Source organism: Rhipicephalus microplus, chromosome 1 (genome assembly GCF_043290135.1).
Source record: "Rhipicephalus microplus isolate Deutch F79 chromosome 1, USDA_Rmic, whole genome shotgun sequence".
NCBI classification, from domain to species: Eukaryota; Metazoa; Arthropoda; class Arachnida; order Ixodida; family Ixodidae; genus Rhipicephalus; species Rhipicephalus microplus.
This window is the reverse complement of record NC_134700.1, coordinates 220,820,969-220,838,224: the sequence shown is the minus strand read 5'-3', so window position 1 is coordinate 220,838,224 and position 17,256 is coordinate 220,820,969. Positions and strand designations below refer to the sequence as shown.

Below are 17,256 nucleotides of genomic sequence, written 5' to 3'. Positions count from 1 at the left end.
CACGAAGGACTTCAATTATGTCATTATACCCGACCGCCTGCCAGCCCTATATAGAGTGAACAGTTAATCGCCACATTTCGTTACCGGCGTAACGTTTCTAATTACCTTAAGTAAGCTTATACAGAAACGAACAAAGCTGTATGGGAAGATAGAGGTTTGAGATGAGAAATACATTTGACCAAATTCGGTCGCTAACTTCAGTGACACCCAGTGTTCAAGAGTTGTCCATCGCTAAACACACACACACACACACACACACACACACACACACACACACACACACACACACACACACACACACACACACACAGAGACAAACTGTGGAGGCAGCACGTAAATATTTCATATCATTAATTTTTTTATGGATTTCGGCGGCATTTGTTGAGGCAGCCTTCGGGAAGGGTGCTCGAACCCCTCGCAACCCACCGCTACGCATTTTTACATAATTTACAGATTTCGTATATTTACTTTTTTCTTGTGTGCTATATTTAAATTTCTTGGCACTATTTGTGGAGCCTGCCATATTAGCCGCGGTACTTTAAAAAAGCTTTCATGTTTTTTAGCTCAGTGAATTAGCATAACACACGGAAATAAAGTTTACTAAAGCACCCTGGTGCTTCTTGCTAGCTTGCAACTCGTTCTGAATTGAAACGACTCTCAAAAACACAAGACTCACCTTTTCTTCCAATTGCCTCGATCCATTCTTCCCGTATGTCTGTGGCAGGAAACTCGTGAAAACTTACTTTACTTTGTTTGCCTTGTTCCGATTTGCAATATGGCACGCAGCAATACACCATACTTACATTTGAGGTGTCAGCTCATCTAAAAAAAAAAAACTGCACGCGGCCACTATTAGAGCTGACTACTGCAGCTATCTGCCGTCTGCAAGTTTCTGCACACGACCTACTGTGTTTCTGCGTATCTTCTGCAATTTGTGTATGCGTATCGTCTGGAACCATCGTGATTCAGTGTGAACAATGAATGCCTAACAATAGTTTTTTTATCTCGTTGGACTACGTTTTCATTCAAGAAATATTTTCATAATAAATTTTCCTTCATTTGTAGAAAAGTTCCCGTCTGCTTGCCACTGTGACCCTTTGTGTGCTTTTTTTACGGTTCTATTTCTGCTTCAAACGTCCACACGAATGCAGCCAACTCTGACGAGGAATCATATCGCTTTATTTGCCATATTTTACACATTCATACACAATTCATGCACAATAAGAACGATTTGCACTGCCACAGCGATGGCTGAAGCAGACGACAGCGAACAGGTGCTGCCTAGCGCCACGCCGCTCGTAGGTGACGGCCCTAGCGGCAGAAGGTATGAACTAGAACGTGGGCGCTGGAAGAGGTGCTCTCTGGGCAGGTCAGGAGTGTAGTAGGTCATGTCCTGCACCAGCAACCGGCATTTGATGACGTCAAAGGAAGCAGAAAACAGCTTTTTGCTGCTGAACAACTGGACTTCTAAGCTCAATAGCTTCACAGACTTCATACCTCACATCTCAACATGTGTGCGAACTGATCTAGTACACGCTCCGTTCACCGTGTTTTTGTTTACGTCGCGAGCGCGAGTGCATGCCAGGGTGTGAGGGGATTGAGGCAAGTATACACAGCATTCATCGCTCGTAATTTGCTCGTGACATCGCGATTACTTCTTGCAGGAGTGAATATCTGTAGTAGAAAGCGATAACAGTGTCAGTAATGATTGGAACCGCCTAGGCACCGCGACGTCGCTTCGGTCTTGCACACACTTCGTGTCATTTCGCATGGTTATGCATGTTTTTCTGTTTCAGGCTCAAAAGGCCGACTGCACCGTACGCGAAAGAGGGTCCTCTGCGTCGTAGAACGGCTGCAGTCATTTGCCTTTGACGCCTGGATTTCCAGTGTTATGTCTACATACGGGCCAGAGCTCCCTAAAGGTGAGATTGAAAGCGAAAGCGGTTGCGAAGCCAGAGCGTTGGTGAAAATGACACTCCCCAAGTGTGAAGGTTGTGATGCTACAGCCCTTAAACGCGTTTCTAAGTGGAAATGCTTCTCTTACTCAGTTTTTCCTCGAAGGTTTCAAAACAAAGTCTGCCGATCGCGAAGATGCCGGAGAGAGCGGGGAATCAACGTCGGTCATTGGACCTGTGCTCCCACCCGGCTTCAAGAATCCTGGGCAGGACGTCCCGGAACCTTCAGGGGACAGCAAAAGTGGGCAGGACTTGTACGGGCCGAGGCTGCCGCCGGGGTTTGCGGTGACATCACCGAAACCAAGCGTCATAGGACCCGTCTTACCGCCCGGTTTTTCAGCGGCTTCGCAACAGGACCCCGCTGCTGACAGCGAAAGTGATGATTCGGACGATGTCATCGGGCCCATGCCGTCGGAGGCTGTTGGCGATAACTACACAGATGATACCGCTGCGCGGGATTTTGACCGTAGAGCCACGAACATGAAAAGGCGGCTCGAGGGAAAGGTGTGTCCATCGTGCGTTGCTTGTTTGGGATGTGTACAGAATGCACCGCGTGATCCGGTGACGCGCCATGATGAGGAAGAGAGAGAGAGAAAACGTTATTTTTCCTTGTTGCTATCAAGGGAGGCACACAGTTAACACAAAACTTTGATTAGAGACAATGTTAAAAGCAGCTGATACTTAAATGGTGTTGTCCGAACTGTGTGAGTGTCAGTAATAATGATTCAACTGTATACACTCTCCCAAAAAAGTTAGCCACTTCAGTCTTACGTGCACTGAGTGCAGCGGTGCGGTATCTCGGTGTGACTATGTTGACATCTATTTTGTAATACTTGTAAATCGATCAAGAGCATGCTATAGTAAAATAAAAGCAAATTTTAGAATTCACTTTTAATATAAGCTATGGTGCACATGCAAATAATGTTTTTTAAGACCAAATTAAAATTTTGGAACTAATATAAACTGTTCTCAGCATATAACATAACTTTAGAAATTATACATAACTTTAGAAATTAAAGTATGCATACATCATCAAGAAGCAGTTTCTTCGCATGCACAGCACCTAATCAGATACTGCAAATAATAAAAAGTCTAGATGCACAAGCAAAGTAGCCTGCTGCACCATGCATTTCCTCATGTTTCATGCTCACGGGCATGACACCTGTTGTACCTTTCCAACAATTTAGTGATGAGGTGATGCTGTAATATATGAGAAAAGTATGCACTATAATGCAGTGTGGCTTTTAGATTTGAACACCATATCAAATAGGATAAGGAAGCTATTACATTCTATATTTGAAAGCTTAGAATATTTGTACACTCCTAAAATGAAGTGTCCGTAGTTAAGGGCAAATACTTTCACCTCTTACCTACCACACACTGTCTCTCCTATTTTCCTTTACCTAGGTGATGAGTATCTTTTTCTTTAAACTTGGAACTCCCAGTGTGGGTGTGATTGGCTCGCACCCACACTAACTAAAAAAATCATTAATAATTAATACAAATAAATATAGATAATTTGTGTGACTCTTCCAAGTGAACCGCTTCTCTTTTTCTACATTTAGATTATCTTCCTCCTTTTTTCTTGACAATGAAGGATTCAGAGCCTGAGCCCCGCCGAGAAGAGTGGATGACAGAGTTGCCAAACAACATGGGTCTTCGGATTGGCCTGGGGGCCAGGACGTTTCGGAAGAACATGGAGGACCCTACAGCTGACCGTTCTGCTTGGACAGACACACCGGCAGACAAAGTCAAAAAGGCAGAGGTATATTTTGTGCACTGTTTAAGTTTGAAACTATTTGAAATTGAAAGTGGTGGCGCCTGCTGCAACAGCCCCTTGCTGTGACGAAAAATGTAGATGGGGCCCAGAACTTTACTCCCTCGTTACGACTCCAATTTCATATCGATAAAGCCCATTCCCCCTAGTGCTCTCAGAAAATGTGCTTGGGGCAGAAGGAAAATACAGAAAGTTTATTTTGCATTCCAACTGTGTATATGTGTGATTGGCACGACCGGGAAACTTTCCAGTGTCTCAATACTATGGCTACATCTTTATTCCATTCAATCACAGCCCCTTTACTCAATCTTCATCTTTTAGCTGTAGGCCACTTGCAGTGCTTCATTTATGTAAATCATTGAACTTATCTCGTCTTACATGTGCCAGTGCACACACATAGTGTGTCTAAGTTTGATGACTATTTTGACATCCATGTCACATCAGATTATCATGTGGCATTGTGTGATGACGTTTTCACTTTGTTGCATTACATCAGGTGGCAGTGGTGACACTCGCCGGATGGATGCCAGATTTTCATTTCACGGGGCATGTAGTGCTTTGATTTTCGTTACTATAAACAGCTACCATGCAGCAAGAGACATAGGCAATTTTGTAGCAATGTCTTTCTCTCGACTCAGTAGCACTCAATCTATTCGCAAGCAGCTGATCCCATTCATAACATGTAGGAATTTTCTCTGACCACTCACTAAGCATGAAGAGGTGTACATGTGCCATCGGAAAAACCATTACTGTGAAATCGCAGCCATGTTTGTTGCAAAGGTGGAATCGAAACTTCATTTACAGATCCATGTTGTAAATACATACTGCTTTTAGTAGCTTTTGCATAATAGTGTCTATCTGTTGAAAATTGGTTCAATATTCACCATACCTTCTCGCATATAACATGAACACCTAACTTTAGCTCTGATCAAAAAGAAAAAATACATGTAATGTCTGCATAGAAGCTGCACACCCACTTTCTCCCCACCACACGTTAACATTTTTTTTTTGGTGTAGGTTATATGAGAGGAAATGCAGTACAATGTTGCCTGAAATGAAATATTTTATGTTCTTGTTAAACATCTCGGAAGAAGTCTGAGAAGGACGGCGACGTAGCTGAGACTTCGCGTCATCGGAAACGACACCACCAAGAGAAGGAACTTGAAGAGCAGCTGAGACAGTACAATGCGAGTATTCACTTCACAGGTGTCTCAGACTAAAAGCTTGTTGTCCTGTATTTACATTTTTTTTCTTTGTACTGCAGAAGGAAAAGAGAGCGGAGTCGCTTCTTGATATGCACCGGAAGAAGAAGAAGGAGCAAAAAAAGGTATGCTCCGACATTGTCCTGCGATACCTACCTATTTAACAAGTGCTTGAGCGTAAAAAACAGTTGTTAGAAGTGAAGAATAGAAAAACCAAGGTCCTGTAATTATGTTGTAGAGGGGGTTCGATGTTATTTTCATTGAATGCAGTGTGACACTGGCTAAATTTGTATCAATGGGAACAAGCGTCTGATACGATATTTTCTTACGTAATGTGCAGAGGTTTTGACAGAAAATTAAAAAATGAAGCTTTATTTTTTTGCTAATAATGAACCTACGGTCGTGAAACATGTGACGTGAGCATTCTCAGAGTGCAGTTTGTCAATCTAAACCAAATAACTGTTCCTCTTTAGTGTCCTTTTAAGAAGTAAACTACAAACAAAGCAAATGCTCATGCACATGACAATTTTTTTTCTCCTGACTGTTCTCCATGGTTTTGCATTTGCCAATCGCCTGTGCCATGTCGGCACAGCGGCATGTAGTTGCTGGCGTGCCCCATTTCACTGCTGCTAGCAGTTGGTTTCCAAAAGGTGCCTGAACTAGAGCACAAGGTTCAACCTTATAGGGTTCTTTCTGAATAGTCATTGTCACCTGGTAGCATGACTAATGGTCTAAAACTACTCAAACAAAATTTGAGGTCAACTAGCGCTCATGTAGTAAACACCAGTTTTGAAAATAGGCATTTCTAGACATTTGTGCACAAATGTCAAAAGTAGGCATTTGCAGGCACTGCAAGAGCACTATTACCTTCAACTCTAATTCATGCTCATATGTCAAAATAGGGTGACAGGAACGCACGAAACAAAATAGGAATTTGCTTAAAAACTAGCCTACAAAACAATGTGGAAGCATTGGTCCGTTATCCAAAAGTTGTAGGTTCAATCTATTCTAGCGGCAGGCTGACTTTTTACTTTAATTCATTTCCATTTATGTCATAACTACATTACAATTGAAACATAAAATAATGCCCAATATGGCATCTTTATTTATTTAATTGGGTTGTGTCTAACAAATGAGCACTTACTTTATTTCCTCTTTCGCGGACATGACTGGCAATTATTGGAGCCCTTTAGGGTAGTAGAGTTGCACACATGTATTATGTTTTACCATCTCGCAGCCCCTAAGCAATGTGAAAAATCATACATTTTTAGAAGAAATTGATGAGGCCTTTAAATCGCTCACACTGCAAGAGAATTTGTAAGAGAGATTCATCAGTGAAGTCACCAATAGTTCAACAGTGAAATGTATGTTCACTGTATCTTCTTTTATTGTGTGCGTGCAGAGCAACTACGTGTGCATGTGCTATAGACATGAACATTGTTTCGTATTGCATAATTTCAGAATGAAGTCAAAGAACGGCGAGAGTTCAACCGAGACGAAGACCTGAAAATTAGTCGAATTGACCCGAGAGCCAGCAAGGCATTGATCAACAGTGCTGCTTTCCTGAACACAAAGTTTTCGGCTGGCGAAAGAAAGTTCTTATGAAGTCCACAGCACTCATGTGGACACCATTCACTTTCCAAAGAATACATTAATTGCCTCAAGAGTATGACTGCACTTGCTGCATTTTTGGTCGGTGCAGAAGCCAAAGTGTCATTTCTGAGTGATTTGCTCACAATTTATAGAATATAATATTGGGGCCACATATGTCTCATAACTGAGCAGTTAAAGCATGCTAGTTTTTAGAGCAATATCCTCTTTTGTAACTACAGCAACGCAGTTCATCTACAAGATTCTTGCTCATTGCTGCGTCTATTTCGAATTCCACGTAGATTGATGCTGTCACCACATTTCAAGTTTGCTAGTCGCACTGGCCATTGTTGGGGGTTCGCATCCTGAAACGATGTGATTATGAGACACGTCGTATTAGAGGGCTCTGGAAATTTTGATCGCCTGGTGGTATTAACAGTATCCGAGCCTCAAGCATATTTTTGTCTTCATAGTAAATGTGGCCGTTGCAGCCGGTATTGTGGTGTTCGACTGCGTGTCCGCAGTCGAACACCATTACCACTTGACCAGTATGGCGGCTGCCCATCGTACACTCTTTATGTATTTGAACTTGTTAGTTTTTTTTTTTTTTTTTTTTTTTTTTTTTTTTTTTTTTTTTTTTTGGACGGGTGATAGGCAGAGTAAGCTTACAGGATGCATCTCACAAAATGCTTTATGGTTCCCTGCTGAAGTCACAGTAACAATGAAGGTGCTCTGAATATTAGTCGCATGCAAACGGGTTGGCAGCTCACCAGTCACTTTAGTGAAGTCAATGCACAATGGAAGACTGGGAACTATTTGAGCGCCTGTTTCACTTCAGTTGTGGTGCTATACCTAATAGCATGGGATTGCACATTTTGTCACTATTCACAAATACAAAATGTCTGTGCTCCAATTTGGGATATGCGCTACCTTGGGCTTATGAGGTTATAGGGCATGCATACCCCTACATTTGTATTCCTGTTTTTTATACTATCCGCTGCAATTAGCATTTCAGGACCATGCTCATTGTGGCTTATTAAAGAGCTCTCTCTACCAGCACATTTGTAAAAAGGAACTGAATACTGCAAATTTACATTGCAGAACCATTATACCGTTAGTGGGTTGTTTGCCCTGACCAATCTGGGAATGAACGATACGATAACAGACCTTCTAACGAATGTCTGCATAAATGAAGGGGAAGCAAGAGCACTCTTAACAAAATAGTAGTCCTTCATTCTCTCTCACCCTTCTTGGCCACCTGTGAGCAGAGGCAGGCATGGCAAATAAGGTTATGATTTTACTGACCGAGTGAATAAGACACAAAATGCATGGCTGTTGCATAAAATTCATTTACTTATCACTATGTGAACAATGGTAACATACACATACAACAGAGAAGTATAAAGGCACTCCCACAGGTTTGTTCTTGGGTGGAGTAAATATGTTTAGTTCTCAATAAATAGTGTCCATGCAACCAACTCTCTCTTGTGACCATAAGAGCCGCGTTTTGTGCCACCAAATGGAGTCCAAAGACGTGAAGAAGGCGGCCATGTACTAATGCGAACTCAACAGCAATAGTATGTGGGATAGGTGATAAGGTTAGTACCCTGGCCAGACGGGCAGCGCAAATGCCGTTTTATTTCGATAAACATGCCTTGTTAAAACAGCATCCTGTTGCACCGTTACGGGTAACCAGAAAATATTAGCGATAAGTGGCTTCGATGAACTCCACTTAAAGGAAAACTGGTAAACTAATTTACGTAAAGTGACTTTTTGTAAAGCTCGTGTGGCAAGGGTACTGACTGCAGTTACTCAAGTTACGTAAATGACACTCTCCTCCTCACAAAGAGAACAAGAAAATGTTCAAAACACGTCTGCATAGATGTTTCTTGCCTTAAAGACTTTGCCAAATGGGCACACTGCTTTCTCTTTATACCAAACATGGGCAAAATGTACTTTTGCAAGAATTTAGGTTTTAAACAATTTAAACGACACGAAAATGACTGACATCATACATGTCCCAGTTGCACAAATATAAATAATAAAGAAACCGTCCAAGTCAAATGAAGAAACAAAATCTTATCAAAGCGTTTTACAGTGCAAATTCTGCAAGGACTCTTCCACGATGCAGCCTTCAACAGCATTTGACGTACAAAACTTTTCTGAACAGTATGTTCATACAAGCAAGGCACGGTGGTAGTAATATGGCTGCTAGTTGTTAGTATTACACACTACAGTTGCTACACATTGCAATCCGTTATAAAACTTGTTCTATGTATTTAAATATAAACATCTGACGAAAAAAAAAAAAAAAGCACATTGCCACAAGCAATATTGCTGCCCTTATCCGAATGGAACACGCCACCAGTCTTATCTCGCCAACCAAGTCCATCACCGTTTCTTTGTAAGAGCAAAAGTGCAGGCATACACAGCAGTGACCCAAATGCTTAACACAACACCAAGCTTTGGAGCAACAACACATGCCCTTCTCTGTACAGCACACTGCCGCAGGGCAACCGTAATGTGTAGCGCGGGCCCAAATTTCTCAACAATAAAAGACACAAGGATCAGTTGGTACATTCACAACGATTCTAGTAAGACTTTGGGTTTCACACAACATGTACTTACACCCGGAAAACAGCACAGCAAATGTAAGTACCGCAACATACAAGACAAAGAAAGCACCGAGACTGTTGGCTGTGCGGCAGTGCAAATAGGAGAGTGTGTGTATGTTTACAACAAAAGCTTGCCAGCAGATTCAGGGTTGCTTCTACACAAGTTAGGGGATACAGTAGTCTTGTATTAATCCAATTTTAAACTGGCTTCAGCAATTACACAGTGAACTATTAAATCAGAACCACCATACTTTACAAAAAAAAAAATAAAGAACATGGAGTTCCACACCTGTTGTGAAACCTGTGTTCTGTAAACTTCTGTGGTTGACAGCAACTTTACGGCCCAAGGTTTTGGCTTTTTCTTTCATAACATGGATTGGCATTTGGTACCTCAAAATTTTCCTATTGAACTTGTGAACCAACGAGTAAGTAACCGGGCTAAGCTCGACCGAATACCAAATTTCACACAAAAATGTCTTGAAACAAACTAGTTTTATTAAAGTCAATTTAAAATAGAAATTGTATTAATTAAAGCCTACCAGAATCTGATGTGAAACATGTGTGGTACATGAAATATTTTTCGACATTTCTCAACATTCACCACATATTCAGAAGAAAGAGTGACCATAATGAGTCGCATTGCTGAAGTGGTGCAGAGTTGGTACAAAGGAAGCAAGGCAAACAAAGTAGCAAAGGGGAGAGGTAAAATAATGCTCAATGAACAAGCTGAGAAATGATCAATGACCTAGCTATATTAAGAGTGATCTTTAATTTATAGATGAGCTGCTGATATGGTGTCATCCTTCCTTAAAGCAAATGGCATGTTTTATCCAACTAAAAATCTTATGTGACAAATGTGTCTTCACACTCAGGAGGTGCTTTTTTTTTGCGCCGGACTTAAGAAATGAAAGTCCAGCTAGGTATCATTTTTATACATCGCATCTATGAACAGATGTCTCACGGCTAGTAAGACAAATTTAAATTGTATAAATTAAGGGAGGAGCTACAAGGTCAATAAGTGCACTAAGGTACAGCAAGGGCAGGACACATTTAATTAACTATGAGGATTATAAAATGCAATATAAAAATAAATCTAAGAATCCTGCACTTTTCAATGTTTGCGTTTTTGTACCGACTTACACGAATTTGTCTGAGCACTTTTGAAAGTTATGAGACCACAACAAATGGGGTGCAAAGTCCAAATGGACACTTTAAAAAATGAAAAACTTTTTTTTGCTGTTCAGGGAGTACTACTGGTTAGTACGGCCATCTTTATAACATGACAAAATCAAAAGTTCCTAAAGGCATTCTAAATGCATCCTTCATGTAAAACAACAGACGTTTCAGAGAAATTCTGCTAAGCCCTTTTGATTGGAAATAAATTAATCAATGTTAAATGTTACAGGGAACTACTCCACTCATTTATATTTGTTAGTGTCTGGCAATGATTATGCACCACCATTAGCACACCTGATTCTCTAAGCTAATTATTCGACGAAAGTCTTCTGTGCAAAACGCTCACTGGTTCACATACAACATTACAGTATGTATATTAATATAGCAAGTATGTATATGTGTATATATTTATATATGTATACTATATATATATATGTATAATATATTAACCGCACAAAAATACTACACAAGCCGGAACATAAAAAACACACAAACAGATGTACAACAAATGTAGAAGGCTTCAACAAAACCACCTGCTACCATAGTTGGAAGAGCCACAACTGCATGTGCGTGACATGCGTGGACCTCAACAGTAGCTGCGTTTTGCCTTCTAGTTTTGTTGAAAACATGTTCAAATGATTTCTCCATTAAAACGGGTGCTTAGCATTGTTTGAACGTGATGGCAGGGAGTCCAGAGTCTTAATGACCTGTTTACACAGCACTTTAAGCGTACACAAATGAGCAGAATGCTATGCATGCACTCGTGCGGAAAAAAAAAAAGAGAGAGAGAGAGCAAAGATGTGGCTCAGCCACACTGCGCAACAGCTTCGGTGAATGCATACAGGAACTTGCACTTACACCCACTCCCAATAAATAATGTTTACAGGAGCCAATCGTTACTAAGCTAAGACGACAAACATACCACGATATGAAGCAATAAGCAAAGAACAGGCGAGGAAAAGAGTACTCACGGGGATTCATAGATTGCATGTTCGTTCCGTAAAGTGACAGTGAAAGGTACACAAAACGATACAACTTTAGCCACAATACGTGAGTGGACACTTTTTGAATCTATGCACACAACTTGCTCATCAACGATACCGAGTGGAAGATGTTGCAGAAGAACCCAAGGGGAGAAACCGAGAATTTCAGTCTATGCACTTCTTGGGACTTGGGAAAAAGCCACTCTATTTGTACGAACATAATGTGACCGCAAATTTAATGCGAAAGGAAGTGTCTGAAAACAAAAAAAGAAAAGCAAGAAAAATATTGTTGGAAAATTTATATACACAGCAATGATTACAATGCAAGCCATGCTGTGGGCTCGAGATGTAATGCTTCGGTGAACAACAATATGCAGTAGTTGTGGACCATATTAAGTGCTGGGTTCTGTACACGCCCAATTCGGCAATGTACCTAATGATCTTGCTCGCTTGTACGTTCATCTCCACTTCATGACCGTGTCTGTGTCCTTCTCACAACACTGAAAGGCTAGCTTCCATGCTCAGCTCAGATCTTGCACCATACTTGGAGCAATAAATTCAAACAACATGTGAACAAATTTTAAAAACTCGATATTCCAAAAAGAAAACCTTCCGTTACAGATGTGTATCACGACATCTACAAAGGATTCTTTCTTGGCAAGTAGTAGCCGCTTGCATAATAAGGAACCCCTTTGCAGAGTTACGCACCACTCAGTCTGCAAAATCGAGAAATTAGCACAAAGACATCATGAAGGATGACGGCACAGCCTCACTTTTAAATATACATCAGAAGGCTGGTGTAAGAGATTTACCATGCTTGCTGAAAAGAGGTTTGACCAATTAGCTAAATCAACTAGTAGTCATGATAATGGCCACTAAAACACCAGTAACAATGTAAGGCTGTGAATGATATTTGCCAGGAAAAGCTTGGCGGGTCTCGGCAACAAAAAGGAAAAGCAAGAAAAGGATAATTCCATCTGGTTATTTTTCAATAATCAGCTAATCAATAAACATGGTGCATCACATACATTTGCCAGTGGCGTGCGATTACAAGTTCTTAAAAAACATGCTTAGAAGAACCAGCAAATGGTAAAATGCTGCCCATTGGTGTTGCAAGCTGCCCATAATGTGCGTCAGTTGACCACTGCAGTGCATTATCTGCGCAATGCCTCAGTACGAACGGTAATTTGCGAGAGGAATGGTCTGGGTGATGTCACAGGCACGATGACGTATCGAGATTACACAGTAAGCTTTTCCCACCACATGCAGTGCGAGACACATTGACCGGGCTGCGACCCATTAAATGTTCAGCTCTGCGAGTGGTACAGCCAGGTCATTATTTAAACGCAGCAGCACAGAAGCCCTTGCTATTCAAGTGACAGGGCTTGACAGTCAAGCAAGGACACAGTGATCACCTAGACATGCGCCAGATCTGACCACTGCTACAGCACGTGCGTCCGTTGCACATCATCCTAAATGACAATGTTCATGCCTTCCGACATCTGCGCAGGTAACACGCTCAAAACGCGATGCCATGTCACCTATATTAATTGTGCTTGCAGCTCACCACACATAAATCCCAAGTTCATTAACAGCGGCATCGTGCAGACCCTTCACTCTAGAATGACATAAGCAATGAGTATGTGTTAAGTCTTTCCATCTCTGTAAAGCACCGGCATGGGTCGTAACCATTGTAGGTGATTTTTTTTTCTCTTCGGCTAGGTTCAGCATTCGCAGGGCATATAATATGTACAGGGCTTCATGAGCGAATGAGAAGAACCTCAGGTGACCGACTAGGAGGAACGTGGCTTGCTACTCCGAACTGTGGCTGAAACTTGGGCCTGTGTGCTCACATTTGGCTAATGCAAAGGAGGTGCACACAGGGGACCACCGTTAGAGAAGGCATTGGGAAGTTGGCACATCTACCGAAGCTCCTCGGGCTTTGCACCAGGCAGATCCCGTTCCCTCATAGCAACGGGATCGGCAGTGTGCACTGGAAGGGGCAGAGAAGCTGTGTGACTTCGGAAGAATGAGAGCAGATGTGGCACGGGCTAAGGCACGTCCATGTGGCTGACCAGGCTTCCGTTGGCATTTCCCGAGGAAGGCAGCGCTGGTGCGGGGATGGATGGTACAGGAATGTTGAGATCACTCATAAGGGGTCGTGCCAGCGACGAGGCACTGGGCACAGAGGCGGTCCTCTGCTGTTGCTGTCGCGCAAACATGAGCAAGTAGTTGTCGTCCCCTATGGGTGCTTGCCTGCAATGACATGAGAATCGCACAGTTCAATTTGCTGCACTCATTGAAAAGGACACTTTAAAAGAGTACCGCTCAATCAGTGCAATAGGAGAAGGCGCTTTTTTGGAACTAACAACTGCAAAAAAGAAAAGCATTTTTCAGAAACATTGATTTTGAATTTTGGCGATGCATAACCTTGTCAATTTTCATGCATCCTAGAACACTTCTTTAGCTGTAGCACCATTTTATATTAGCACTGATGAAATTTTTGTTTTTAGCTATTTTCTGTTTGATTTTTTTTTTGTAACTACAGCCTCCTGACAAGTTTTTCTCAGCTTTGGTACACTCATGTCGATCATTGTTGCTGTGCCAAACACTGAGTGTTTAGAAAGCGCAATAGGTGGCTAAATGTTACTTCGGGAAGCAGCAACTGTGAACTTTGATTCTAAGAACGCCATTGCGATCGCTGGTATGCGCGCTATCTCGGCAAGCATCAGTATACGGCTCGTATGCCCTTCTATATGCTATGCTTTCAACACCCTTTCAACACAAGGAGACTGAGAAAAAAAAGCATTTCTCCAGGAGTGGCCATATTTTCTTCCATTAGCATATTGTACAGTTACGCGATATGGAAACCAAAAGAGCTGTCAGCGTTAATTCATATAACACTACCATTTCTTGCTATCGTATTCATTGCTTCGCTCAAGCTGTAAAACTGAATTTTTTTTTCTTTTTCCTTTATTGAACATTCGTAAGACATCAATACAATGCTGCTCCATCATCACTTCACCGTGGCTTCCGAGAGTGGTGCCAGCAATGCGCCGGCATGTTGTTAGAGCTTATAGCGAAGTCCATTGCCTAGCGAACCCACGGTGGGAAGCAAGACGACAAAGTGCACGACCAGTCAACCTCTGAAGATGCATCGTTGTCCCGGCGGCCTCCAACAGTTTTTACCAGTGCCTAATTTCCTTTAGTGCTGACACGAATGCCAGTATAAGAAAAAAACGTGGTTGATCCTCCTATATGAGCGTCGGTATAACAAAAAAATAAAACGTGCCTTTAAGGGGTAGTTGAGCATTTAATGTGCATTGTTTCAAAAAACGGCAACAGATTGCAAAGTCGCGTTAAGAACAACAAGCAGCTTGAAACTTGCAGCGCACACGGCAAGCAGAAAGCACGCACGAAATTAGCATACATAGGGCGCGTGCGGACTAACAACTGTCACAGCGCGACACTTAAAGCGCGCTGTTCAAACAGAAAGAAAGACGCACGAAATGAACACACAAGACAAGCGCTAACAACTGTCTAAATTCTTCCTGCACCGTGTGTCAGCAGCGCAGTCCTTTTGTAAGTGCGGCCATGCATTGTGTGAAGTGACCTTCATCTTCTCCTGAATTACGAGTTTGATAAGCATGCGCACAGGAGTGGAGATGGCGCTTTGTGGAGACGACAACCTTTAGAGCGCACCCAACGCGAGCCCCCCACGCCAACTCACCACTGATAATGAAAACGCGTTAGTTAAAGTTTCAAAGCTCTGACGAATGCCAAACGGTGTATGGTTGTATAGTAGACTCTCAGTAAATGGAAATCTGTTAAACATAACTATTGGTTAAATGGAACTACTGCCTCTGCAATGCTTCGTTTCGAGCTTGTATTTTGCAGCCATGTTCACCTCTAGGTAAACGAAACTCGTGTTAAAAGGAACTTATTTGCCCGGTCCCTTCAGGCTCAGTTTACTGAGAGTCTACTGTATATAAATGGCTGGCCGTTAGCATTTTAGACAATGTGCGCTCCATGGCGTAGAAGATAGCGCCGCGCAATGAATGCCTGCCTTCTGGTTTTTTTTTCTTTGCAATCTCTTAGTATATTTTTCAACATTATTTCCATGACGAAATTATGTCAGTGGACCCGTGCTGGACTCTAGCATAAAACAATTTAGTATTGAAATAGAAGGGGGGGGGGGGGGGGCAGGGGCAAAGCTGAACGTCATTGGGACTACCTATGCGTGCATGGCATCGAAAGTGGAAAACAAGTGACATGGATAACCCAAAATACTATTTGGGAAAGCGATTTGCATGTGCAACGTGAACTCGAAACGTAAAAACACAATGCAAGATTTTTTTTTTGCCATCATTTCGTTTCACTTTGACGAAGTGCAGTTCAAGGACTTCTGTAGCAACTGAAGAACAGTTCTGCCAATGCAAGAGTCATCGTTCTTTGTTTTTCGTAAGAAAGGCGGAGAAAGCATATACAGTCGAGCCCGCTTATAATGACCTGAGCGCGACGCGGCATTCGTTCGCTGTATCCGGAAGTTTGTAGTAAATGAAACACAGCTTTTAAAAAAAGTTTAGAGTGAAAACACACTTTTTTTGCTCCAAAAAGTCCGTGATGCACGTGTTTCGAAGAGCAGAAGCGATAAGGGTGGTCTCGAATTCATTTAAAACGGCAGGGTGCTCGTTTGCAGAGGCCCATCGCATAAGCTGCATGAGACACTGGCTCCAAAGTTTCGTCGTTCTCGCAATCCGATTCTTCCAAATCGCTCTCGCCATGTACTTCATTCACAGTGCCCTAATCCATACACAGTTCCGCAGTGTCGGTATCATCATCGGCCGTAATTAAACCATCGCAACAGATGTCCCACCCCCTCTCCCAGGTTGGAGTCGACGACGCATTGCCACAAATCGTCGCCGCAGTGGTCCTGTTCGGAAGCTTCAGGCTCGGCATCGGGCCCGACGTCGACAAAGTCGGCCTCGCGAAAACAGTTTCGCGCGCAATATAGCCGTCACCGCCGCCCACGAAACATTCACCATATCCACAGCTGAATACCGGGACGCCCGAAGCGGCAAGTTGGCTGCCAGGTAGTCAACAGCTATGAGCAAGCGCTCCGCAACGCGGCACCTAACGCACGGATTACGCTTAAGCAAAGCGGTCACACTTTCGACGTTTTGTTGAGCGGCACGAAAAAGCGTGCTAGTCCTTTCGTCGGCCATCATGAGCACAGACGCACACCAAGAGCGAGCAAGACGCGCACACGCAATACACATGCCAGAACGCATGGAACAGCTCTGGGCCCGTTTCCAGTCAGAAAACGAAACTGATTCGAGCCAGCGTGGCGGGCGTCGCTGAGCAGTGGAGACGGGCGAAGGGGTTGTGATAAAGAGAGGTGAGCAGACTTGCGAGAGAAGGGCGAGGAGTTGCAATAAAGAGAGCAGGATGCGGCGGAAGGGTGACCTTGAAAACCAAAACACAAGGGAAGGAGGCAAGTTGGGTAGCTTGCTTGAGAGGTCCGCGAAACTCGCACGTAGAAAAACTTGGGAAGAGTGCCTGCGCGCGCAGAAGTCAAAGCATGGCCGCCTGGGTCGGTGCAAGCGGCGGTGTTCGAGGAATTGGCGGCTGTGGTCAAAAAATTGTTTTGTTGCGCCGGCGGGTTTGCGTGGCCTCACGAACTTCGATACTTTGCGATTCGTTTCGCGCAAATTAACAGCCGTTTTTGCACTTCTGCACGCGCGCAGAAAGGATGTCGAGTTGAGTGCGAAGTGAGCAAGAACAAGTCCTAAACACGAAACAAATCGCAAATTATCAGAGTCAGTGGGTAGCGTACGCACGTGCACTAGACGCAGACTATCGGATACAGTCGGCGGCCGACGATGTTAGCAAATGGTCTGGTCACTCCAGACCGGCGACGCCAACGACAGTACCAGCGATCAAAAACAGGGTAGATGG

The 17,256-nt window shown here is 43.0% G+C and overlaps 2 protein-coding genes across 5 annotated transcripts in view; one reads left to right on the top strand and one right to left on the bottom strand.

Annotated features, from left to right (window-relative positions):
• Window positions 1-1,465: 1,465 nt before the first annotated feature.
• On the top strand, window positions 1,466-6,603 carry LOC119159641 (GPALPP motifs-containing protein 1). Of its 3 annotated transcripts, none has more exons than XM_037412459.2 (7): window positions 1,466-1,602; window positions 1,797-1,922; window positions 2,062-2,459; window positions 3,553-3,720; window positions 4,827-4,919; window positions 4,997-5,059; window positions 6,396-6,603. In XM_037412459.2, exons 2-7 carry the CDS (start codon window positions 1,892-1,894, stop codon window positions 6,537-6,539), a joined length of 897 nt encoding a protein of 298 aa, XP_037268356.2. In that variant the 5' UTR covers window positions 1,466-1,602; window positions 1,797-1,891; the 3' UTR covers window positions 6,540-6,603. The 3 variants fall into 3 exon arrangements, with proteins under 3 accessions (XP_037268356.2, XP_037268355.2, XP_037268354.2); XM_037412458.2 differs by having other exon boundaries at window positions 4,824-4,919; XM_037412457.2 differs by having other exon boundaries at window positions 4,821-4,919.
• A 6,636-nt stretch (window positions 6,604-13,239) lies between these two features.
• The window catches only part of RasGAP1 (Ras GTPase activating protein 1), a 65,599-nt gene continuing 61,582 nt past the window's right edge, over window positions 13,240-17,256 (bottom strand). For both annotated transcript variants that reach the window (XM_037412460.2, XM_075891421.1), the window contains exon 20: window positions 13,240-13,554. In XM_037412460.2, the coding sequence (XP_037268357.2) occupies window positions 13,350-13,554 (205 nt within the window). In that variant the 3' untranslated portion in view covers window positions 13,240-13,349. The remainder of the gene's footprint in view (window positions 13,555-17,256) is intronic.